Below are 26,981 nucleotides of genomic sequence, written 5' to 3' on the forward strand. Positions count from 1 at the left end.
ATGTGTAAAGTGGGAATAAGACTTCCCACGTGGAGCTAAGCAAATTAACAGAAAGCTTTTAAAAAGTGCCTTGCACATAACAAGCGTTTTATGTTTGCTGTTGCTACAGCCACCAACCACTGTGTACTTAAGTATATAATAAGTGCTAAATGTTTTAAGCTGAGGAAGTAACACCCAAGAATGTGGTGAGATGTAATGGCGGAAGTATCTCCTGAAATGACAAATCCGTTTTGGAGAAAGTTTTAAAAGAAGAAAACCACAAACTTCTACCATTTGTCAGCTTTAAGACTATGGAACTTCAGGCAAAATAAAGACCTATGAAAATCCGCCTCTGACCCCTACAGTTCCAGTTTTATTTATTGCCTCCATGAAGCCTGCAGAGACCGTCCCACGCGGAACAGTCCTAAAAAGCCCATTCCGGTCACACAGCGCGACCCACCCACGTGGAGTCCCCTCCCGGCTGCTTCCGCTTCCACCCCTTTCCCCGCCCCTTTCCCATTCGGCGCCCTGGAATGACGTCAGAAGTGGGCGCGGACTCGCGGAAACCAGAGCCCGCGCGTGCGCCGTGCGCAGGCAGCGCACCGGGGCTTGTGCGCTGAGCGTGCCGGCTGGGAGTCGGCGGGTGTCCCAGTGCTGCTGGGGGCGAGTCTGTAGCGTGAGGCGCCCTTGAGCTGAAGACCATGAACCGCAGCCGCCAGGTGACGTGCGTGGCCTGGGTCCGCTGCGGCGTGGCCAAAGAGACTCCGGACAAGGTGAGGCCTGGTCGCTGGAAGGTAAGGGGAGCGGCCTCTTAGCAGCATCCTGGGTCAGCCCCGCCTGGAGAACCGGGACCCTCTACACGCGGCCTTGGCCTGGCTGCTGTGACTGGATGGGGTGAGGCGGGCTTTGGCCTGATTGTCGTGAGGAGGCCTGAGGCTCCCCAGGCCTGGGAGTTGGGGGCCGCGCCCCCTCACGGTCCCCTCCCCGAGTCCAGCCCCACCCCCGAATTGGCCGGCACGTGGACCTCTTCGGTGGGAGGAGGGCGGGGTATTCCTCAGAGTGGGAAATCTCCCCAAAGCCTTCTTGACAGCACCCTGGCTTCGCGCACACCCCAGTGCGTTTTCAGGCATAACGGGAAGAGGGAGCACGTGTGTGAAACCACTTTCCACTCCTGCGTTCGGAGGAGTGAGCGGGATGAGAGGTGTAGGGTAGGAAAACTGGTGTGGAGACCATGATGCCGTGAGGCCCGGAGTTGAATGAGGAATTTCCTGCAGCGATCCAAGTGAGATGTTGTTGCGGCAGTGGGGGATGAGAGGTAAACGTGACACATTATGAAGGAAAGACCTACAGAAGTTACAGAATGAGTCTGTAGTGGAGGTATGACTTAAATTGTTCAACTGATACTGACAAGTGCTTTCTGCGTTTTGGGCATTGTTCAGGGTCTGGAGATAGGCATAAACAAAACAGAAAGATTCCCATCCTTTATGGAGTTGACAAGTGCATGTATGTCAGTGGGAGTAAAGGAAGGGGCGGGGCGTTGGATTGAATGTAATTGGGCCCGTGATGACCAGAGATGAGAAGTGATAGGAATGTAAGTGGCTGGGACGTCCAATTAACAGGAATGAGGGATTGGAATAGTCCCCGGGAGGTGTAAATTCCACTAAGGCACAGACTTGCTTGTTTTATTCACCAGTATTTGGCTCCAGTGCATATTTATAGCGGGGCCAGAAAATGATCTCATTAGGAGTTATTGAAAGAGGTAATAGTTGTTAGTAAAAAGGGATATATAGGCTTTTAAAGGCTATATGAGTTCCAAACATGTCAACATACTGGAACCACTTGGGGGCGCTTCAAAAAATACTGATGCCTAGGATGTCTGGCTGGCTCAATTGGTGGAGCATGCGACTCTTGATCTCAGGGTCATGAGTTCAAGCGCCCCCCACCCCCTATTGGGCATAGAGCTTACTTAAAAAATACCGATGCCTGTGCCCCACTCCCAAATACGTGATGTAATTGGTTTGGAGTGTTAAAAGATTTCCCCCATGTGATTCTAATTGCCAACATGTTTGGGAACTGCTTGAAGAGTTTATAGGAAGAAGAGGTGAGTTTATGCTACAAAATCCCAGAGAAACCCAGATCAATGAGAATAATTAGAAAAATAAGTATCTTAAAAGGGGAGGGGGGGGCGGTGCCTGGCTGTCTCAGTCCCTTAAGAGTCTGACTTCAGCTCAGGTCATGATTTCGCAGTCCATGAGTTTTTGAGCCCCTCGTCGGGCTCTGTGCTGACAGCTCAGAGCCTGGAGCCTACTTCGGATTCTGCATCTCCTCTCTCTCTGCCCCTCCCCCACTAACACTCTGTCTCTCAAAAATAAATAATCGTTAAAAAAAAAAAAGAAAGAAAAAGAATTATCTTTTAAACTTAAAAACCCTTAGCTTCTGGAACAATGGAATGTCACCCCTCGAGGATTTCCATATTACTAGAGGTGGTTTAGTGCAAACTGAGTGAGTGACTGATTCATAGTCTTTTATCAAGGATCCCTACCATAAGCTGAGCATTGAACTATATGCATAAACACACAATGACAAGTGGGTTTCTGTCTTCAGGGAGCTTACAGTTTAGCACTGATGGGGTGTTTTAAAAGGTACTGAAGCACTGATTAGGCGAAAGGTGCAGTTTTGAAGAGAATGATTCCAACTTTGTACAGGATCTCCCGAGTGGAGAGGGTCTTAAAGGCAGCTAGAAAGATGGAACTGGAGTGTGGGGCTAGAGAAGGGGGAGTTTGGGGTAATCAGTTTGTAAGTAGTAGTTTTAGTCTTCAGAATGAATGAGATTCACAAGAAAGCAACAGCATGATGAGTGAATCGTTGGCAGTGAGAACCAGAAAACGAGCAGAGGAGCAAGGCAAGGATGGTTTGTTTAGGAATACCCACAGGGAAAATGAGAAGTAACCAAGAAGAAAACAGAATAATTAAAAGAAATGAGATGGGCTATCATAGAAGTCAGTTTATGCAAGTCAGTCTTTTTTGGAAAGTCTGGGAAGAGGTAGACTGAGCATAATTTTTTTTAACAATTTGAGGTAGGAAAGGATTTAATTACATAAAGACATGTGAAAACTCCCATTTACAGTGAATTTAGAGAGTCTAGATTGAAGTTTAATTCTTGATGTCTTTTGAAGTTATATTTTACATTAGTTTGCAAACTTCTTTGTAATTCAGAGATTTAGAATGATTTCCTTAGCCATGTCTCAATGAAATGTTTGCTCTCTTACAGGTAGAGCTTAGTAAAGAAGAAGTAAAACGTCTCATTGCTGAAGCAAAGGAAAAATTACAGTAAGTTTAAGATTGTTGATAATCTGTGGCGCCTGGGTGGCTCAGTCGGTTAAGCGTCCGACTTCGGCTCAGGTCATGATCCCACAGTTTGTGAGTTCAAGCCCCGCGTTGGGCTCTGTGCTGACAGCTCGGAGCCTGGAGTCTGCTTCGGATTCTGTGTCTCCTTCTCTCTATGCCCCTCCTCAACTTGTGCTCTGTGTCTCTATGTCTCTCAAAAAATCAAAAAATAAAAAGATTGTTGATAATCTACTTTAGGTAGACTTTAAAGTCTAGGTGAAGTGGAAGTCTTAAACAGTGATGACAGGTGGTCTTGTTATTGAATGGTACCATTTGGGTGATTTCTTTATCTTTTTGTTCCCTTGGCATAGAGAAGAAGGTGGCAGTGATGAAGAGGAGACAGGCGATCCTTCGGAAGATGGCATGCAGAGTGCACGTACCCAGGCACGACCAAGGGAACCCCTGGAAGATGGTGACCCAGAGGACGACAGGACGTTGGATGACGATGAACTGGCTGAGTATGACCTAGATAAATACGATGAGGAAGGTGACCCAGGTTAGAATTCACTCACTTCTTCTGGTTTTTAATCACAAGCTTCGTGTATTAGATCATGCTTCTAGTGTTGCAGACCTTTACTGTGAGATTTCGTTGTCCTTTATGCCACTTAAATAATCTGGCTCAAGGCTCAGGAAGATCGTGTGTTTCCTAAACTAGTTTAGAAAATAAGCTAACCCACTAATTTAAAATCTGAAAAAAACACAGTATCATATATTTTATTGTAAGTAGTGAATATAACCTGTAACTTGGGTTGGGGGATGGGCAAAATGGGTGAAGGGGAGTGGGAGATACAGGCTTCCAGTTATGGAATGAATAAGTCATGGGGAGGGGGATGAAAGTTACAGCATAGGGAATATAGTCGCAGGTACTATAATAGCATTGTATGCTGACCGTCAGTAGCTACACTTGTGAGCATGGCATGATGTATAAGAGATGGGAAATCCCTGTGTTGTACACCTGAACCTAATGTAATACTGTGTTTCCACTATACCTGAATGAGAAAAAAAATTTTTTAATCTGTAACTCGTTTCTCTTTGTGTTAATGAGAGAGGAGTTATTACCCCCATTTTACAGAGAAAACTGGGGCTTACACAGATGAAGTAACATTACCAGTGTGACACAGCTGCTGAACAGTGGAGCTGAGGGTTGAACATTCTCTTGCTCTAAAGCCTTTATTCTCTCCGTGTACTTCATTAGATACAGAGAATAGTGTGTTCCTTCGGACTCGGGGTTGTGGGCCCCTAACCTTGCTCCCATCCTGCTAGGACAGAGTGCCATGGGAATACAAAGAAAGGAAGAGCTAACCCAACCTGCAGAAATGGCATTCAGAAGCTGCTTCCTCATTATCCCCACACTATGTGGACTGTTGGCTCTTTATCATCCAGTTGAAATTCCCATGTCTGTTGCCGGACAAATGTTCAAGACTGAATCGTCCTCTTCCTTAAAGTAGCTTCCCCCAGCAATTAGAGTATCTTTCTTCTCCTGAGTTTTCCATTATTTGGGGTGTACTCTGTGTCACCCTTGCAGATAATGCCATAAGAGAATGCCAGTTGGAAGTACGTTTAGTGGAAAAGGCACAGTAGTGGTTCTTTCAGAGTCATATGGCAAATTAGCATATCAGCAGTTCTCAGAAATCTTGCAATAAAGAAGCCCATTTAACTTTGTGAAACTCACCATTTTTTAAATTTGATTTGACCAGGCCACCCTTATTTGTATCAATTCTAGTGTTTTAGGGTAATTTTATCTCCACATTTTCAAGGCCACCTCTCTGTAGCACTTTTTAATAATGACTACAAGGAGCAAGTTAGAGAATCTGAGCAGAGTTGTAATATTTTCTAAGAGAGAGCTTCACAGTTTAATTCTTTTATTGGAACATTGTGAATACCAAGACTATCAGATACGCAGTCCAAGATCACATATAAATGGCTTTTAAATTCCTGTTGATTACTCAGTATTTCCTTTCCTGACTAGGGATGATCCAGTTAGTTATGAAATAGACAGTTGGAGTTTAGTCTAAATATTGGATGCTGTAGGAAAATGCTTTCGTCAAAATGACTTACTGGTTTCAATTTACGAATTTTTACAGATACTGAAACTCTTGGTGAGTCTCTTTTGGGTCTTACAGTCTATGGAAGTAATGATCAAGATCCTTATGTTACTCTGAAGGATACGGTAAATACTTACATGGCTTTTCTAATTATGCTTCTTAGTAAGTCTTTGGGAACCTTACCAAATATATGCTTCTAGTTAATGACTTTTTCTTCCCACTTAGGAACAATATGAACGTGAAGATTTCTTGATCAAGCCCAGTGACAATCTCATAGTCTGTGGCAGAGCTGAGCAAGACCAGTGCAACTTAGAGGTGCATGGTAAGTGGGGGACATCGCTTGCAGAAAGGTCCTCTAAGATTAAAATAATCACTATAGTAGTTGCTATTATGAGTTTTTAGGTGCCAGGTCCTGCTAGATTTCGTTTCAGTTACGTGGTTAATTGCATATAGTCTACAGAAATTCTGGTCATTGTGCCTGGGCGTGTGTGGTCTGGTCTGGTATCTGGCTTTATTTATGGAAATAGGTCTCCTGGAAGGTGCTAATGGGGTTTTTAAATCTTTTATCGGAACATTTTTGCCAGTTTTTCACTCCCCTCCTCCCATCCTCCCCCCACCCCCCACTGGAGAAAACCTAGAAGTAAAACAGAATGAAAATGCAGGAAACAATTATAGTCTCATTACCCTACGGTAACTTGTTGCCCTGGTTTTTTACTGCATTCTCTTTTTTGGGTACTTTCTCTCTATGTGGTAAAGATTACCTTTAAAAGACAGGTTTTTATCCTGCTTTCCACAGTCAATTCAACTATTTCCCTTTTTGCAAAACATGTTATTTATTCACAATAATTCAATGCTAAGGTCTCCATTCTTCTGGTCACCTTTCCCAGTTCAAGGAATGTTTGTACCACTGCCAGAGGTGAACGCTTTGAATCTGAAGTAGGCACTGACTTGAATTTTTCATTTTCATTTGGATTTTTGTATCAGATGTATTTAATGTTGATATTTATTCAACAAACATTAAATAACTGTTTTCTAAAAAATAGACCTTCAAGATGTCTACAATATTCTGCCTCTAGATTTTCCCTTTTGTTTTTCTTGCCCCTTTTCCCATGCACACATCCTCAGACATGTCTGTCCTTCTCCAACAGTCTTCTATTCATCTGTCTTTAAAATCCGAAGCTCTACAGATACTATTAGGCGAAGGCCTTTTATTATAGGAAACATAGCTGCATAGCTCAAAAATTAAAATCTTTAGAGCACCTGGTGGCTCAGTTGGTTAAGCATCCAACTCTTGGTTTCAGCTCAGGTCGTGATCTCACGGTTCCTGAGTTCAAGGCCCACCTCAGGGTCTGCACTGACAGTACAGAGCTGGCTTGGAATTCTCTTTCTCTCTCTCTCTCTCTCTATCTCTCTCTATCTCTATCTCTATCTCTATCTCTATCTCTATCTGCCCTTCCATCTCTCTCTCTAAGTAAATAAATAAACACACACACACTAACTAACTTAAAAAAAAAATTAGGGGGTGTCTGAGTGGCTCAAGTCAGTTATGTGTCTGACTTGGTTTCAGCTCGGGCCATGGTCTCACGGTTTGTGAGTCCAAGCCCCACATTGGGTTCTGTGCTGATGGCGCAGAGCCTGCTTGGGATTCTCTCTCCTCTTTCTTTGACCCTCCCCCACTTGAACGCACATGCTCTCCCTCACTCTCTCTCTCAAAAGTAAACATTTTAAAATATATATATTTTTTAAAAATTAAGATCTTTATGTTTAATGTTTTTTGACATCTTCTAGGTTACTTTGTCACTTATTCGATTTCGTAGCTTGGATTTCTGGAACTCTTTAAGGCTGCCTGCAGGAAGCCTGTAGATTAAGCCATTTTAATCCCTTAGCCCATTGTAGATCTATTTATAAAATGAAAAGGCTTTAAATAGCAGATACCTCAGTGTGAAGTTATTCTTCTAATGATCTTTGATTTTTATGTATTTCAAATGAAAACCATGTTGGTGAAATTTTTAAAAGACCATTTTTTTTTTTTAATGTTGGCTCTGTGCAGCTATATCTCGCCATCTCTCTCTCTCTTTTTTTAAGACCAATTCTAATTTCAGAAAATTGAAACTGTTTGCATTTGCCATCGATTTTTATACATTCTGTGAGAGCTTACTGGAGTCATTCCTTTGAATTTAGTATCAGGAGTTAAATAAAGCAGTTGCGTTCCCTCTTCCTTCTAAGCTAGGTCAATAAGGATATATATTTTTTTTGGATTTGGTTGGATCTCCAAATTATTCAGCATATCTCTAATCAAGAATGAGTTCAAGGGGCTCCTGAGTGGCTCAGTCAGTTAAGTGTCCAGCTTTGGCTCAGGTCATGATCTCGTGGTTCGTGAGTTGGAGCCCCACAGTGGGCTCTCTGCCATCAGTGCAGAGCCTGCTTCAGATCCTCTCTGTCCCCTTCTCTCTCTGCACCTCCCCTGCTCATGCACATGTGCTCTCTTTCTCTCAAAAATAAACATTAAAAAAAAAAAAAGAATTCAAAATTGCACTCTAAAGCTGATCTGAATGTTGATTTGACATGGTTAAAAGAAGATTGTTTTGAAGCATCCTTATCCTTTTTATCTAAAATGTAAGCTGAGTACATTGACCATAGTTGAGATTCTTTTTTTTTTTTTTTTTTAATTTTTTTTTCAACGTTTTTTATTTATTTTTGGGACAGAGAGAGACAGAGCATGAACGGGGGAGGGTCAGAGAGAGAGGGAGACACAGAATCGGAAACAGGCTCCAGGCTCCCAGCCATCAGCCCAGAGCCTGACGCGGGGCTCGAACTCACAGACCGCGAGATCGTGACCTGGCTGAAGTCGGACGCTTAACCGACTGCGCCACCCAGGCGCCCCGACCATAGTTGAGATTCTTGCAGGATCACAAGCTTATCATTTTGAACATATGTCTCAATGTGAAGTCATATGGAAGTCACATGACATGGAATCTGCTGATCCCAGGATCTATCCCAGATGCAGAAGTTTGAGGACTTTTTTCTTTTTTAATTTAAATTCCAGTTAATATACAGTATAATATTAGTTTCAGGTATACAATATAGTTATTCAACGCTTCCATATAATACCTGGTGCTCATCACCACAAGTGAACTCTTTAATCCCCGTCACCTATTTTACCCTTTCTCCCCACCTCCCCTCCCCTCTGCTAACCATCACTTTGTTCTCTGTAGTTAAGAGTCTTGGTTTGTCTCTCTTTTTTCTGTGTTGCTCATTTGTTTTGTTTCTTAAATTCCACGTATGAGTGAAGTCATACAGTATTTGTCTTTCTCCATCTGACATATTTCATTTAGCATGATGCTGTCTAGCTCCATCCATGTCACTGCAAATGGCAGGATTTCATTCTTTTTTATGGTGGGGTAATGTTCTATTGTGTGTCACACTCTACACCTTTTGGGTTTTTTAAGTTTATTTTGAGCGAGGGAGGGGCAGAGAGAGGGAGAGAATCCCAAGCAGGCTCCGTGCTATCAACACAGAGCCCTCTGCGGGGACTCAGTCTCACAAAATGTGAGATCATGAGTTGAAATCAAGAGTCAGACTCTCAACCGACTGAGCCACTCAGGTGCCCCTATACCATATCTTTTTTATCCACTCATCAGTCAATGGACACTTGAGCCGTTTACATAATTTGGCTATTGTAGATAATGCTGCTATAAACAAGAGGTGTTATAAATAATAAGAATTCACCATAGCTGCACTTTGAGTTTCGTGGAGGAAGACTTTATTAATTATAAGGAAAAGGAAGTATAAGTAAACAAGAGGGAGAGGTATAGAGAACAGAGAAGGCTCAATACATCAGGTCGGGTACTTATAATAGCCAACCTTCCGGCTGGGGAAGCCCAGCGGCGAACAGCCTGGTTGGAGTCCCAATTGAGGTTCCTGGGCAGAGTGTCCCCCAGGTGAGATTTCCAACTAGCTGCTCCCTAGGGGCAATATATATATATATATATATATATATATATATATATACACACACACACACACACACACACACACACACACACACACACACACCACTCGGGTGTGATTTATGTTCAGTCATTAAGTTTGCCTAAGTGCAGTCCCAAGTAAGCTGTTTTTTCCTGTTTCTCTTATGGTATCGACAATCTTAGGAGCCCAGGTGTCTGCATATTCCTCTTCCCTCCCTGATCCATTCCAGGGGGACAGGCTGGTCTGGCTCAGGGAAGAATGTGAGGCACGTTAATCCCTCTTAGTGTCAGGAACAGAAGGGCCAGTTTTGATCCTGAGGCCAGATACAGAGTGTAAGCCAACTAAGCCCCCATGATTGTGTATGTGTGGCTCCAGGCGGAAATGCATAAGCCACACAACATCTGTACAGAACACCAGGGTGCATGTATGTATCACTTTGTGTTAGTATTTTTGTTTTCTTTGGGTAAATACCTGGTAGTGCGATTGCTGGATCATAGTAGGGTAACTCTATTTTTAACTTTTTGAGGAACCTCCACACTGTTTTCCAGAGTGGCTGCACCAGTTTGCATTCCCACCAACAGTGCAAGAGGTTCTCCTTTCTCCACATCCTCACCAGTACCTGTTGTTTCTTACGTCATTGTTTAGCCATTCTTACAGGTGTGAGGTGATACCTCATTGTAGTTTTGATTTGCATTTCCCTGATGATCAGTGATGTTGAGCATCGTTCCATGGGTCTGTTGGTCATCTGGATGTCTTTGGAAAAACATCTGTTCATCTCTTCTGCCCATTTTTAATTTGGATTATTTGCTTTTTGGTGTTGAGTTTTATAAGTTCTTTATATATTTTGGATACTGACCCTTTATCAGATACGTCATTTGCAAATACCTTCTCTCATTCTGTAGGTTGCTTTGTAGTTTGTGGGTTTTTTTGGTTTTTTTTAGAGAGGGCAAGAGCGGGGAGAGGGTAAGAGAGAGAGAATCTTAAGCAGCCTCCACTCTTAGTGCGGAGTCCAACATGGGGCTCAATCCCACAATCCTGGAATTATGACCTGAGCCAGAATCAAGAGTTGGACGCTCAACCAACTGAGCCACCCAGGTGCCCCTGCTTTTTAGTTTTGTTGATTATTTCCTTTGCTGTGCAGAAAATTTTTATTTTGATGTAGTCCCAGTAGTTTATTTTTGTTTTTGTTTCCCTTGCCTCTGGAGACATACCTAGAAAGTGGTCTGAGGAATCTTTTTAAAAAATCCTTGGCCTCTCTTAATAATGCTTCTTTCTAATAAAAGCATATTTGGAGGAATTTCTGATTGGGTTCTATTTTATCAGTGTTTCATTATATAATTTTTGAAAGACTTTTTAGTCACTGATTTTAATGGTTATTTTGTGCTCCTTAACAGTATAACTGAGAATGATAAGGAGCTGATTCTTTTAGTTGTCTGATTCCAATAATAGTCTCAAGAGCTTTATTTACATTGTTGGTCTCTAAATATTAAAGAAGCAATTTAAAAAAATAAAAGTAATTTTTGACAAGCTTTGAGATTTCTAAGTACGAGTTCTTTCTCTCCAGTATTATTTTCTATTTCTTCTTATAAGCAGATAGACCTCTAAAAGATCGTAATGAAGTACTCCCTACGGAGCCCTTATGAGTGTTTTCTGTAGCAGGAAGACCGGAAGGTAGGACTGTGTGAACAGTGCGCATGCAGAGTGCTCAGGCAGATGTCCATTCTCTGTCCTTGCTCCTGGCTCCTTGGAGCGCACCAGATGACAGGAATATATGAGATTTGCACAAGTTTTGCTGAGCAGTAACAACTTTGGAGGCTCCTTTTAATGCCATCAAATGTGTCTCACTTTAAGCCCATGGCTCCAGTAGGTTTAATAGGGAGAGTCTGTTCTTTTCAATGGGATGTGATTTCTTATTCTCATGCAATAAAGTCTCATCCCAATATTTTCAGTTTATAATCAGGAAGAAGATTCTTTTTATGTGCATCATGATATACTGCTGTCTGCATACCCTCTAAGCGTGGAATGGCTGAATTTTGATCCTAGCCCAGATGATTCTACAGGTAACTAGAACAACTCAGATGGCCCAGTGTTTCCTGGTCCTGTATGTGATTCCATAGCATAAGTCATGTGTCCTGTGTGAATGTTTTCACAGTTGATGATTTTTTATGAAGTTAATGTTACTTTATGAAGTTACATGGTTCTTAAAACACAATCACTTAGTTGTTTTGAGTCTGCATGTGTCTGGACGTCAGATAAAAAAGAGGTGGCTGCTCCACTGAGGGCAGAAGAACAGGACCTGACAGCATTAGCCTCTGTAGAACTGGGTGAAGTTTAAAAAAAAAAAAAAAAAAAAAACCCAGCATAAAATAGCATGAAGTGTCCAGGAGTTTAATGGCGTGACTGTTTTCAGAAAGCATCAAGTAAAACCAAAATGAAGAGAGAATTAGGTTCTCATGTTGGTGTTTTTGGCCACAGCTGCACATTGCTAGTTGCACCCCCTTCTCCCTAAGAAAGGTGAAATCTGGTAATACTCCTACCTTACATCTTGTTGGCCAAGCTTATTCACATTCGTGATCTGATTAGATCTTCCTCCTCACAACACGGGTGGAGGTGGCAGAGGGTTTTTGTTCTCCTGACTTAAGTGAGGACCCTGGGCCAAGAGACTGAGCCCTCATTATTCAAATTATTGTCTAAGGACCAGCAGCACAGTATTGACATCACCTGGGAACTGGTCAGAAATGCAGACCTAGGGCCCCCCGCTCAAGAATTTCTGAAGCAGAATATGGATTTTAACAATATTCAGGTGGTAACACATGCATATGGAAGTCTGAGAGAAACCACTCTGAGCCGTTACTCAGTCTGCAGTACAGTATTTTTAATTATTTAAATCAAACACCTCGTTTCCTCCTGTAGGAAATTACATTGCTGTGGGAAATATGACTCCTGTTATTGAAGTGTGGGACCTTGATATAGTGGACTCTTTAGAGCCAGTCTTCACACTTGGAAGTAAACTGTCAAAAAAGAAGAAAAAGAAAGGAAAGAAGGTAAACAAGTTAATTACTTAAAACTCCAATGACAGAGATAAATTTACTGGTTGGGGGGACAAAGAGAGCATACGCTTTTTCAGTTAGACACTTCGGTGGAACAGGACAGATAGTTATGAAGTTACTGTAGTTTCTGGTTTCAAAAAGCCCATCCAAGGAAAAACTGATCTCTGATTCCACAAAACTTCCATTGGTACATTATACATCCTTACACAAAACAGTTTACTTACTCTTTGGTTATGATCCTTTTTGATAGGTGGTAACTATTCGTGCTAATATGCTGGTTTTGAACTTTTGAAAAATTTCTATTTAGCCTTTAGTATGTTGAATTCCAAATACCCATGGTATTAATTCCTGTAGCTTTGAAAACTTGACTTTGGGGGTGGGGGGTGATATTTATAGAACTGTACCACCTAGATTAAGAACGACTACAGTTTCTCTTCTGTAAGGAGTATTTATCATGGGTCTCTAATAGGAAGACAAGGTATTTCTTTATCTAGGTCTTCAAGCAAGTTTGCTTAAGATGGAACAATAACCTTAAGATTGAAAGAATCTTTCAAATTAACCCATCAATTACAGGGGCACTTTAATACAAAAAGTAACTAAACAATTATTACAGAGTTCCTCAGCAGAGGGGCATACCGATGCTGTCCTGGACCTTTCTTGGAATAAGCTGATCAGGTAAAAAGCAATAACATTTGGAGGATTGTTAGAGACTGTAACCACTGTCCTCTCACCTCATGCCTACACCTGTCTCTGTGTTGTGCATTGGGGGTCTCTATGTCCATGTCTTCTTTCCCTTTCCTGCAGTATGTCCACTTGAAGGCAAGAGCTCTGTTGTCTGTATCCTTGCGGCCCCCACACCACCTGCCAGCTCTACGCTTGGTGGGCGTTCGGGCTCGTTACATACGTGGCGAGCAGGTGCCCTCTCCAACACCACTGGAAAAATTGTGTGTGTTGCGGCATCCACGGTGCCAAACTGTATCTCCTCCTGGGAGACGTTGCCCTCACTTCATTTAGTTTTCACAAAATCTCACCCACATTTGTTAAAATTTATGTAATTGTGGTAAAATATACATAATATTTACCATTTTTAACTATGTTTTAAGTGTATGGTTTATTGTTATGCAGCCATCATCGCCATCCAACTCCAGAACTTTTTTCGTCTTCCGAAACAGAAGCTATGTGCCCTTGAAACCAGCTCTCCATTCTGGCCACCCCCAAGCCCTACGACCCACCACTCTACTGTGTGTCTCTGAATTGACTCCTCCGATTACCTCATACGGGTGGAATCCCGGTACCTGCCCTTTTGTGACTGGCTTCTTTCACTTAGTGTGAGGTCATCCATGTTGTAGCATGTGGCCAGCTTTCCCTCCTCTTTAAGGCTGAATGATACTCCATTGTACATATAGCCCACATTCTGTTTGTCCATAAATCTGTCCATGGACACTTGGGTTGCTTCTACCTCCTGGCTGTTGTGAATAATGCTGCTATTTTGCACATTGGTGTAAATAACATGGGTGTACCAATATGTGTTTTCAGTCCCAGATTTCAATTCTTTTGAGTATATACCCAAAAGTGAAATTGCTGGATCATGTGGCAATTCTGTTTACCTTTTTGAGGACCACTCTTCAAGTGCTTATTGGCCACTTGTATATCTTTGGAGAGATGCTGACTCAAGTCCTTTGCCCCATTTTTGAATTGAGTTGTTAGGTTTTTTTTTATTGAGTTGTAATTCTTTATTCTGGATAGAATCCCTCATCAGATTTACAATTTGCAAATATTTCCCCCCATCTGGTGGATTGCCTTTAACTCCTTTGATAGTGTTCTTTGATGCACAGAAGTTTTTAATTTTGACGTAGTCCATTTATTTTTACTTTTGTTGCCTGTGCATTTAGTGTTCTATCCAAGAAGTCTTTGCCAAATCCTTGTCATGAAGCTTTTCCCTTAAAAGTTTTACAGTCTAGGGCGCCTGTGTGGCTCAGTCCGTTAAGCGTCTGACTTCGGCTCAGGTCATGATCTCACGGTTCCCGAGTTCGAGCCCTGGGTTGGGCCCTTTGCTGACAGCTCAGAGCCTGGAGCCTGCTTCGGATTCTGTGTCTCCCTCTCTTTCTGCCCCTCCCCCACTCATTCATTTTTCTCTCTCTCTCAAAAATAAATAAAAACGTTAAAAATTAAAAAAAAAGTTTTATAGCTCTTGGGTTTAGGTGTCTGACCCATTTTGAGTTAATTGTTACATACGGTTTAAGGTAAGAGTTCCACTTACTTCTTTTGCATGTTTCATCTGCATAGCCTTTATATTCATCGTTAATAGTTACCCCAAAAGACCATTTTCCTAATAGCATAGTTGGCTTGAGGGGCTACTAAGGCAAAGAAGGTAAGCATTAGGTTGAGGGGTAAAAACAAACTGGGTTGTCCGAGGCACATTTTCTTAGCATTTCTGTTACACAGGATACTTTGGAATTGTGAGCATTCTGGGGAGGATCCCAGCGTGCTAGCTTACCAAGGGACATCTGCATCTCGTTTGTGTTCGGACCTCTTCAGAGTTAGAACCTTTTGGTGAAATGGACCCAAGAAAGTTATGTAGGTTAGTATCTCCTAAATTTAACCTGCCAGTCAGAATCTTCTGGGTGACCCTTTAAGGTACCAGTTCCTAGGCTCTCATCCTCTCAAGATTGAGTCAGATCTGGAGCAAGGGACCAAAAATCTGTTGTGCTTTGTTTTATTTTGTTTCTGAAAGCTTCTCCAAGCTTTGTCTAAATTGGGCCTGTTCCTGATGAATGGGCAGATAAATAAGAGATCAAATATGAGTGTACCGTGCTTTGAGGAACCTGTTCATTTACAGATCTGAGCTGTCACAGTAATTACATAAACTAAATTTTTATTATATAGCAGGTGTTACTTTGGGTAACTGGAAGTTCTGATGGAACAGCCCCTCATCATCAAGCCGATTCCACAGTCCCTGTCCCCAACCACGGTGGCTCCCTCTTCCCGCTCACATACTGCCAGCCCCCCTGCTCCTGTCCCGCCCCATCTGCGCTCACGTCTCCCTCACTGCAGTGCCTCCTGTGTCTTCATCCCGAAACTCTTCTGCTTTCTCCATCTTATTTTAGGCCTGGGTCTTCCTTTGCCCTTCCTTTACCAAAAAGGTGCAGAATGCTTTTAAATACTTTCCATCTTCTGGTGCAGAGGGTTTGGGATCATGGTGAAGAACAACATGCTGATGTTGTCTTCGTTGGGGACCTTGGTTTCTCCTAAAATGCTCCCAGTGACCAAATGCATGTTCTCTGCTCGTACTCTTATTGAAGAGTGCTCTTCTTGGGAATGGGTAGCAATTGGGAGTTTTGTGGGGAGGGTATTTATTTTTAAGCCTCATACAAGAAGAATTTTAATGTGGAAGGAATCTCAGATGTTTGAGAAAGGACTAGGATGAGAAACAAATGTACCATAAAATTCTTAACTTTCAATGCTGTTGGCAATCATTGAATATAAATAAAATATTGGGAATTTAACATTTAGTCTGTGACATGCCGAGGACTTAAAACATTAATGGCTTGTTTATGGGACTTAATGTTAGAAGGTTTGAAATTCATTGAGTAGGGGAAAAAGCTAACATGATCTGAATACACATGATCATCTTAAAGAGAACCCTACCCGTGTCACTGAAATGGGAGTAATAAAACTGAAAGCAGTTTGTATAATGGAAATACTTCTTGAGGAAATAATATCCAAAAATGAACCCATTGACATTTTAACAGCATACTAGTTTTCTGAACAAATACTACTATCACTAATGACTTGATTCTGTATCAAGCCATGTCAGACTAGATATTGAAGAATGAGCTTTCAATTTCAGGAATATCTATATTTTTACAAGGAGAAAAGGCAGGCAACTAACATCAGGGGCCTACTGTATTCTGGTCATTCAGCCATGTGCTTGAATAGTAATAACTTTAAATTGATTGTAGCATTCTCACTGGTAGGCAAGGGGGTGTGACTGACTTTTAAGTCTTTAGCTAAGTCTTATAGCTAATAAATGGCAGCACCAGAAATCCGTCTCAGGTTTCCTGGGCTCCAAGCCTGTGTTCACTTATAGAACTACATTATTAGTGCTTGATCCCTAAGAGATAGGCAAATTGGTTTTTCCTATTAATAGCATTTAATGCTTTTTTTTTGTAAAAAAGTTGAGGTATAAATTTACATGTCCTAAAATTCACTCTTTAAAGTGTGCAATTCAGTGATTTGGAGTATATTCCCAAAGTTGTACAATGATCACCACTGTCTAATTCCCTAACTTTTTTATCCAAAAAGCAATCCAAACCATTAACAGTCATTCCTCATTCTCTTGTCCTTCCAGCCCGTGGCAACCACTGATCTTCTTTCTGTCTCTATGGATTTGACTGTTCTGGACATTCCTAGAAATGGAATCATACCATATGTGGCCTTCTGGGTCTGGATTCTGTTACTTTGTATAATCTTTTCAAGGTCCATCCTATTGTAGCATTTATCAGTACATCATTCCTTTTTATTGCTGAATAATATTCTCTTGTGTGGATATACCATATTTTGTGTATCCATTCACCAGTTAATAGACATTGGTTTGTATTTGCCCTTTGCCTATTATGAATAATGCTACTGTAAACATTCATGAACAGACTTTTGCACAGACCTGTGTTTTCATTTTCTAGGATATATACCTAATTGCTAGGACATAGGGTAATGTGTGTACCGTTTACATTCTCACCAGCAAGGTAGCTAATTTTTCTGTTTTGCTGGCACTTCTTGTTTGTCTTTCTCATTATAGTCATCCTTTGAGTATGATGGTATCCCATGTTTTCATTTCCCTAGTGAACAACTTTTCACATGCTCACCGGCTATATAGATCTTTCGAGAAATGTCTGTTTATATTCTTTGCCCATATTCTAATTGTGTTATTTGTCTTCTATTTAGTCGAGAGTTCTTTATATATTCTAGAATCAAGTCCTTTATTATCAGATATATGATTTACAAATATTTTCTCCCATTCTGTGGATTGTCTTTTCAATTTCTTGATGGTATCATTTGCAATACAAAAGTTTTTCATGTTGATGATGTTTTATTTATACCTCTTGTTGCTTAGGCTTTTTGTGTTATATCTGAGAAACCATTGCCTAACCCAGGGTGCAAAGATTTATACCTCTTTTCTTCTGAGAGTTCTATAGTTTTAGCTCTTACATTGGTAGGTCCATGCTCTCTTCTGAGTACAGTGTGAGATAGGGGTCTAACTTCATTCTTTTGTGTGGGGATATCCAGTTGTCCCTGAACTATTTGTTGAAAATACCGTTCTTTTCCCCACTGACCAGTGAATAATATGAACCTTCTTGTCAGAAACAAATGACCATAAATTTGAGGGTTTATTCTTCATTCTATTCTGTTCACCTGTGTGTCTGTCCTTAAGCCAGTAGCACATTGTTAGGATTATTGTGGCTTTTCAGTCCATTTTGAAATCCAAACTGTGAGCTTATCAATTTTGCTCTTCTTTTCCAAGATCATTTTGGCTATTCTGAGTCCCTTGCATTTTCATATGAATTGAAAAACCAGCTTGTTCATTTTCTGCCAAAAAAAAAAAAAAAGTTTGCAGGGATTTTGAAAGGGATTAATTGAACCTAGATCAGTGTGTAGATGGCAGAATTTCTGTCTTAACAACATTGTCTTCCAATCCATGAACATGGGATATCTTTCCATTCATCTAGATACTCTTTCTTTCAATAATCTTTAGTTTTGTATTTAAATTTTGAATTCTTTTTTAAAATGTATTCTTATGTGTTTCATTCCTTTTGTCGTTATTGAAAATGGAATTCTTACATTTAGTGCTCTTGACTTTAAAAAAAGATTACCTGATTTTTCTCCTCCCTTTCTCAGAAACGTGTTGGCAAGTGCATCAGCTGACAACACTGTAATTCTGTGGGATATGTCCTTGGGGAAACCAGCAGCTAGCCTTGCCGTACACACAGACAAGGTATGGTGATTGAGTGGATAAAATGGATTCTAAAAAAATCTGGGACACATATTGGCTACAAATAATCCCAAACATTTATGTATGGCTTTTTGTGAATTACAAAATGCTTTAACATACTGTCTTAGTGGATCCTCACAGAGCCCCGTATGATATAATTACCCACCTTAGAGATGCAGACATGAAGACAAAAAGATGAAGTGACTGGAAACACTAGTACATGATAGCATGTTTACCAAGACCCTAAAAAGAGACAGGGGTGTCAGTCACCAGATGAGGTTAAAGAATGTAACAGATGTGTTACTGCAGAACTCGGGGATCTAATGTGCTGGTGTACATTGTGGGGCTTCCGGAGTGTGTGGAGTTGTCCAGGTAAGCTTGGCCACTTCCTGTTTTGTTCTGCACATATTTAGCATTTGAGGGACATCTGCATTCTGTGAAACACAACTTGAGAAATGCTGCATTATGTCTTTTAAGTTTTTATTTGAAAATGTGTTTTGTCCTTTTGACTATGTAGTACGTTTGTTTCTTTATTTTTTTTTTTTATTTTTTTTTAACATTTATTTATTTTTGGGAAAGAGAATGACAGAGCATGAACGGGGGAGGGTCAGAGAGAGAGGGAGACACAGAATCGGAAGCAGGCTCCAGGCTCTGAGCCATCAGCCCAGAGCCCGACGCGGGGCTTGAACTCACAGACCGCGAGATCGTGACCTGAGCCGAAGTCGGACGCTGAACCGACTGAGCCACCCAGGCACCCCTTGTTTCTTTAAATAGTACTACGTTTCAAAGGAAGAATTTATGGAAACATTGCCAAATTGATTCTGTTGAGTATTAAGCAGTTTTACCAAAACCAAACAAACATAGATCTGTTTTTATGTTTCCTTCTTTTAGGTCCAGACTCTGCAGTTTCATCCATTTGAAGCACAGACTCTGATTTCTGGATCCTATGATAAGTAAGAAAATACTGTAGGAGTTATCCCTACTGTTTTTATCCTCTTGATATGATTTAAAAAGTATCACTTGATGCTCAGAATATATTACTGAGTGTTTAAACTTTTAGTAATACTTAGTTTTTTCCCTTTGAACTTTGGTTCTTTCAGTCTGCATGGGAATGTGTTTTTGTCATAATAATGTAGTTCCTAACTAGCAGCTACTTTGATTTTTAGAGGGTGTATGAGTTAGCCATTGCTACGAAACAAGCTATCCCAAAATTCAGTGACTTAAAATAATAAACATGTATTTCCTATACCACTGCAACATTGAGCTAATCTAGGCTAGATTCAATCGGAGGTCTGCTAATCTTGGCTTGTTTTGGTAGGACCATGAAGATTCATCTCTCCTTGTGTTTCACATCCTCGTGGGACCAGTGGGCTAGCCCACACATGTTCTCAGGCTGAGGTCAGAAGCTTAAGCAGGGATACCAAGGCCTCTTGAGATCTAGGCTCAGAACTAGTATACTTCTGTCTTGCTTTCTTGGCCGAACGAGATCACATGGAGCAGGAAATGAACTCTGCCTTTATGGAAGGATTCCAACATTATTGACTGAGGGCATGGATTTAGGGACAGCTGAAGAGTTAGACCCATTACAGTCCATCACGGAGGGTTTCTAGTCATGTGTCTGCATCTTTTTATGGATTGGGTCTGAAGGTAGAGATAGCTAATAGAAGCAGAAACCAATTAGCAGTCTTTGATTCCTTCTTCTTCTTCTTCTTTTTTTTTTTTAATCTATTTTGAGAGAGAGAGCGAGCCCAAGCAAGTGTACTTGGGGAAGGAGCAGAGAGAGAGGCAGAGAGATAATCCCAAGCAGGTTCCACACTATCAGCGTGAAGCCCGACGTGGGGCTCATACCCACAAACCAAGAGATCATGACCTGAGTCAAAGTCAGATGCTTAACTGACTAAGCCACCCAGGAGCCCCGGGGTTCTTATTTTTTTGAAGAGTGATAGGTTTATATTTTTTGGTTGGGATTCATTCAGAATCACAAAGGTGTATCCATTAGCTTCCCCCAGCACAGAAACCTACTTGTAGAGAGTAAATGTAGCTCAAACATGGGTTATCTGGCTCTGAGCACTGCCGGGAAAGGGGAAATTAAGAAGTTGTCCTGTCTTTTGCAGATAGGATTCATCTTGTAAGTGGAGGGTTCAGCCTGGAGACAATTAAGGCTACTGTGATATCCAGAGCCACCAGTGCCTTCAAGTGATAGAACCAGAGTCTGCCAGTTAGTGAAAATCAATTCCTCTTTTCTGCTTTTAGAACCTTAAAACTGTCTGTAAATAATTGGATCTCGAGTTTGCAGGGTTGTTTTATTACCATTTCATTATAAATAAACATACAACATATAGAAGAAATGAACTCTTAAAACCCTGACTTTGCTCGTCTGTGTTCAGGTCAGTGGCTTTGTATGACTGCCGAAGTCCAGATGAAAGCCATCGGATGTGGCGTTTCAGTGGGCAGATTGAGAGAGTGACTTGGAATCACTTTTCACCTTGTCATTTTTTGGTAAGACTACATACTACTGTTTTGCTTATCCAGGTTGCTAATGACTTATTTTTTTAAGTTTATTATTTAGAGAGAGAGAGACTATGGGGGGAGGGGCAGAAAGAGAGGGAGGGAGGGAGAATCCCAAGCAGGCTCCACACTGCCAGCACAGAGCCTGATGCAATGCAGAGCTTGAACTCAAGAACCTTGAGATTGTGACCTAAGTGGAAACCAAGGGTCGGACGCTCAACTGACTGAGCCACGTAGGCTCGGTGCCCTAGTAACGACTCATTTTAATTCCACTGTAGAGAGAATTTCTGAAAAGCTTTTTCTGTTGTTTTGTTTTCTTGAGTAGGCTCCATGTCCAACATGGGGCTTGACCTCATAACCCTGAGATCAAGAGTTGGCATGCTCTGCCCGCTGAGCCTGCCCTGTTTTTCTGTATTAATCTTGTGAAGTATTTAGATCTAAAGATAAAAATCGTAACGTTCCACTGACATTTTAATCCATGGAGAAATAACATCCCAGCTTTCATCCAGAAGATTAAAGAAAGTGTGGCACATCCATATAGTTCCTAACTTTCGTAAAGTACATATCTAGCGCTTTATAAATGAGAGAACAACCGCTTTCTTAAATATGTGGACAGTTTTAATAAGGTTCCCGAAACAGTGATTCTGAGAACATTTACTCTGAAAGGTGCTCAGAGGTGCAGTGTCGCTCCCAGCTGTTACCTGAAGCCAGACTCCACTTAACTGTGATCGGGAGTGAGGTCCTGGTTGTATTTGAATGCCGTATATTGTACATTGGCTCTCGACACTCCAGCACACATTTCCTGAGGTTATTTGCTGACAAGTTGTCATTGGTACTAAAATCACAAATATTTAGGAAGATGGGAAGGGATTACAATAAAATGGTGTAACCACCTTCCCACGCCTCCCAAGGATGAGACTTCTGTCCTCTTCTGTTTTTGTCCCCTTCCGCAGCCCTGGCTTCAAGACTGAGTCACTTGTCCTTTTTTTCTCCTTTTCCTCTAATGGCTCTTTTGCCCTCAGCCCATATATAGGCTCAAGTCTCTCCCATCCTGACTAGGTCTATCTCTTGGTTCCTTCTTTCCTGTCCCTTTCTTGGAAGTGTAACAACCCCCTGCTGCCTTCCAGTCCTTAGCAGATTAAACCTTTCCACCAAAATGTTGACACCATTCATCACTTTTCTTCAGAAACACGATTTCCTTGGCTTCTCTGACCTTTGTTGTGCCCTTCTCCCTCTGATTCTTCTGTGAGTTCCTCCTCAACATGTACCTTAAATGACTGTGCCCACCCCCCACCCCCACCCCCAGGCCTCTGTTCTCTTGGATCTCACCTCTGCTTCCACATGTCTAACTGTAGTCTATGCCATGACCAGCACTTTGTCCTCATACCCAACTGCAGAGTTGTCTAAGAGGTGGATTAGTTCACGTAGGAACAAATTCAGCTTGTCCACAAGTAAATTTTGTAATAAGCTCCTCAGGTAATAGCTGGGTTTCATTATAACTAAGTTTTATTGCCATGTAGCATGATCTTGCCCATCTTCTCTTTCCAGGCCAGCACAGATGACGGCTTTGTGTATAATTTGGATGCACGTTCAGATAAGCCAGTTTTTACACTCAATGCACACAATGATGAAATCTCCGGTGAGCAAGAATAGTGTTTCATTTCTTTTAACTTAATGATAAAGTAAATCTTTATGTCAGAGTCTGAACTGATCTTTTATCTTCCTTCAGGTCTTGATCTAAGTAGTCAAATCAAGGGCTGTCTTGTGACAGCATCAGCAGACAAATATGTGAAAATCTGGGACATATTAGGAGACAGGCCAAGTCTGGTTCACTCTAGAGACATGAAAATGGTAAGACTCTCTGGGCATTTTTTCTGCTTTTGACCTGTATTGTCATCTTTCCCTAGGAGTCACTGCATTAAAGAATGTGGATTTGTTGGGAAGTTAATTTTGAGCTTAGTTCAATTTGGTGCCAGGTTTATGACTTAATCTTTGATTTCCCCTATCTGGCTCCTTTCCCACCTGACATGATTAACAGTTGCTTGGTAAGAAGAGTGGAAAGAGGCTTGTCTGGGACTCAAGTGGAATGGCCACGGTTTTCTTTTTTTAGCTCTAAATTGAGGACCATCCCAGGAAAGCTTGGACCGTTAGGGCATTGCAGCTATTAGGGTCCGCTTATTTAAGCACTGCCTCTTTGCATAACTAGTTTTGACTACACTGAAATTGATTAGCATGTAGGAAAAATTCAGAAATAACCAGAATTCATTTAGCAAATATTTAAATGCCAGGCACTGAGTTATATAATTGCATATGCAGATGTTTACAAACGTATGTGAGAAGGTAGGTTACAGACACAATTACATGGTACTATCCCATGCTTATATTTGAATGCTTAAGTCCTTACGAGACCTTGTCCCAAAACATGATGGTGATTATCTTAGTGATTTTTATACTTTTTCGTGTTTATATTTTCCATAATGTATATGCATTACCTAGTAATAAAGGTAAAAAAATTAGAAGTTTAAAAAATGATTCAATGGCGACCCATAGTAACATCGTTGCTTAAAAGGGAAAATAAAGTTTCTGGGAATACTGAGCAGATTAGAGACCTGAGTGGTCAGAGTGCACATATCCTCACAGAATAGCTGTATCATGCCGAACTTGTCTGGCTTCATTTTGTAATATTCCTTCCACCTTGATTCTGAACTACTTCATAGGCTTAAAAGAGATACTGGTGAATTGGTTCTCTGTTACCATTCAGATAGGTTCATATAGATAGGAACAGGGCTTTACATTGGTGTTTTTTGGGAAGACTGGAATCATTAACCTTCTGTTTTCTTCTTCCCAGGGAGTTCTCTTCTGTTCTTCCTGTTGCCCCGATTTGCCATTTATTTATGCTTTTGGAGGTCAGAAGGAAGGACTTCGGGTCTGGGATATAAGCACAGTCTCATCAGGTAAGAATCTTAATTTCCTTTATCTGAACGAGTTCTCTGTGGGCTAACACAGAGTGTGTGGCTTGAGTATATTCGGTAGATCCAGTGTTCATCCTGTAATATAGTCTGCTTGGGAAATAGACAAGATCACATTTAATTTGGAGATGTTCATATTCACAAATCTGTCTTCATAATTTAAATGTAAACTGCTTTAAAAATATTTTATGACAAAATTTGAATTTCTAGAAAAGCTGGAAGGAAATGTAACATGGTCTCAAAGAATAGCCCTCCTCTTCCCAGTGTGAATCATCTGCCTTTTCTCAACTACTTCGTACAAAGTCCTGCCTTCCTCAAGAGACCACTCACCCCCCTTCAGGGGAACCTGGCCGCTTATTTATTATTTGGGAGTTAATCTGGTTTGTCCTATAAACATAGAAGACATAGCTCCACTGATTCCTGAATCTTCCATGTAGAGAAAAGGTCCTAAATCCATAAAAAGTTCTCTGCTGGTTATGATACAGAGAAAGATGAAAGAAGAAACACTTTATCAAGGTAGATTACATAATCCAGGACAAGACAAAACACAGAATAAATACACGATTAACATCATTCAGAATGTTACCTTGGACTTCTTGGTAATTTCATTTCCCATTTATAAAGCATCAAATATATTTTCATAAACTAATTTCCACACTAGGGCAGAGAATCATACTGTTAATCTCTACATCTCTGTTTTATATTATAGGTTCTTAATTTTCTGATCTGGTAATTTCTTAACTATTTGTGTTTTAGTAAATGAAGCATTTGGAAGACGAGAGAGGCTTGTTCTCGGCAATACAAGAAGTTCATCTATTAGTGGCCCTTTTGGGAGCAGGAGCTCAGACACACCAATGGAGTCTTAATGAGGATCATAAACTTTTTATTACTTTAACTCCGTTTTTTAAAAAGCTAGCCTAAAAAACATCCATGTATGGCTACAGCCATGTAGTGACTGAAACAAATTTCATCTCCTACTGCCAGACATTCTCCTGCAGCTATGGGGGCAGCACAAACAGGGTTGATCTTTGTGCTTGCCTTTTAAATGTGGTGTTTAGGGCTCCCACTGCATTTCTTAAAGAGGGTAATAAAAACGCCATCTGTCATAGGTAACCTACGTTTGTAAAATAGTCATTTATGGACTTTTAGAAGAACAGTGATTTGGCCAAGATTTCACACTAGCCATGAACACCCAGGAATTGTTCTTCCTGAGTTGATTGTTCTCCAGTTAATGTTCATGATTTTAGGAGTGTTCTCTATGCTACTCGTAAAGTTTAATCACTAAATTAAAAGTGGCCTGCCTCCCCCCCCCCCCCCCCCCCCCCCCCCCCCCCCCCCCCCCCCCCCCCCCCCCCCCCCCCCCCGCCCAGCATGGTATTCATTGTTATCAAAGACAGGGGGCACAACATTATGATGGTATCAGTCCAACAAGAGGCTAGAACATCCATAAATATCACAACCTAAATATATAAAGCAAATATCAACAGACCTAAAGGGAGAAATAGTAATACAACAATAGTAGGGGACTTTGGCCTTAACAGACATGTACAGAACATTCCCTCCAGAAGTAACAAACATTCTTCCCAGGCACACATATCACATGTACCACAAAAAGCTTTAATAAAAAATAATTTCCACACTAGGGCAGAGAATAAATTGCAGAAAATTGAAATACCAAGTATCTTTTCTGACACAATAGTATGAAACTAGAAAATTACATGAAGCAAACTGGAAAATTTTCAAATATGTGGAAATTAGATAACAGGCTACTGAACAGCCAATAGATCAAAGAAGAAATTAAAACATACCTTGGGACAAATGGAAATACAATATACCCAAACTTCAGGGATACAGCAAGAGCAGCTCTAAGAGAAGTTCACAGCAGTAAATGCCTATATCAAAAAAAACAAGCTCTCAACCTAATTTTACAACTCCAGGAACTACAAAAAAAAAAAAACAAAAAAAAAACCGAAGCCCAAAGTTAGTAGAAAGGAAGGGAATAAAGATCAGGGAGGAAACATGTGAAACAAAAACAGGAAAAGATCAATGAAACCAAGAGCTTGTTTTTTGAAAAGATTGACAAACCTTTAGCTGGACTAAGGTAAGGAAAAAGGATGCAAACTCAGACACGAGAAGGAAGTTAACTGATATGCCACCAAAATGCAAAGGGTCATAAGCAACTTCTGTGAATATAGTACAACAAATCAGACAACCTAGAGGAAATGGAAAATTCCTCAAAATATACTACCTACCAAGTCTGTATCATTAAGAAACAAAATCTAAAGGGACCAAATTACTAGTTAGATCAACTCAGTCATCAAAAACCTCCCAGTAAACAAAAATCAAGGACCAGACAGCACCACGCGTGAATTCCACCAAACATTTGAATAAGCATACTTAATCTTCTCAAACTCTTCCAGAAAACTGAAGAGGAGGGAATACTTCAAACTCATTTGATAAAACCAGCATTACCCTGGTACTAGACTAGAAAAGGACATCATAAGAAAATTATAGGCCAATATCCTCATGAACATAGGTGCAAAAGTCCTCAAAACACTAACAAAATTCAACATTAGACGGATCAGACATCATAATCAAGTGGGATTTACTCCAGGAATGCAAGGGTGGTGCAATACCTACAAATTAATCATACATCTCATTACGAAGGATAAAAACAGGATCATCTTAATAGATGTAGAAATGATATCTGACAAAATTGAATAGCCATTATAAAAATTCAACAAAGTGGGTTAGCCGGAGTATACCTCAACTAATAAAGGCCATATATCACAAGTGTGATATGTTCAGTGAAAAGCTCAAAGATTTTCCTCTAAGATCAGAAACAAGACAAAGATGTCCACTCTCCCCACTTTTATTCAACATAGTATTGAAAGCCCTTACCAGAGCAATTAGACTTTGGAAAAAGTAAAACAACCAGGTCAGACCACCAAAAAACCTGAAACTAATAAAGTTCATTAAGGTTCCAGTGTACAATAATCAATACACAGAACAGAATATAGTTGTATTTCTATACACTAACAATGAGCTAGCAGAGAAGTTTCTTCATCCCACTTACATTTGC

General features: G+C 40.8%; 1 protein-coding gene across 1 annotated transcript; it reads left to right on the top strand.

Annotated features, from left to right (window-relative positions):
• The first annotated feature begins 542 nt into the window (after positions 1-542).
• On the top strand, positions 543-24,994 carry PWP1 (PWP1 homolog, endonuclein). The gene is made up of 15 exons (XM_060656533.3): positions 543-752; positions 3,251-3,309; positions 3,678-3,862; positions 5,451-5,536; positions 5,637-5,733; positions 11,333-11,443; positions 12,297-12,427; positions 13,047-13,108; positions 18,329-18,425; positions 19,314-19,375; positions 20,810-20,921; positions 22,479-22,569; positions 22,660-22,781; positions 23,779-23,884; positions 24,656-24,994. Exons 1-15 carry the CDS (start codon positions 681-683, stop codon positions 24,763-24,765), a joined length of 1,503 nt encoding a protein of 500 aa, XP_060512516.1. The 5' UTR covers positions 543-680; the 3' UTR covers positions 24,766-24,994.
• The last annotated feature ends 1,987 nt before the right edge of the window (positions 24,995-26,981 follow it).

This window comes from Panthera onca, chromosome B4 (genome assembly GCF_046562875.1).
Source record: "Panthera onca isolate mPanOnc1 chromosome B4, mPanOnc1 haplotype 2, whole genome shotgun sequence".
NCBI lineage: Eukaryota > Metazoa > Chordata > Mammalia > Carnivora > Felidae > Panthera > Panthera onca.

Excerpts from the sequence above, each read along its gene's own strand:
- PWP1 (XM_060656533.3), top strand. The coding sequence starts at position 681 with ATGAACCGCAGCCGCCAGGTGACGTGCGTGGCCTGGGTCCGCTGCGGC. Across the intron at positions 11,444-12,296 it reads TAGCCCAGATGATTCTACAG|GAAATTACATTGCTGTGGGA; the intron begins GTAACTAGAACA and ends TTCCTCCTGTAG. Across the intron at positions 13,109-18,328 it reads TCTTGGAATAAGCTGATCAG|AAACGTGTTGGCAAGTGCAT; the intron begins GTAAAAAGCAAT and ends TCCCTTTCTCAG.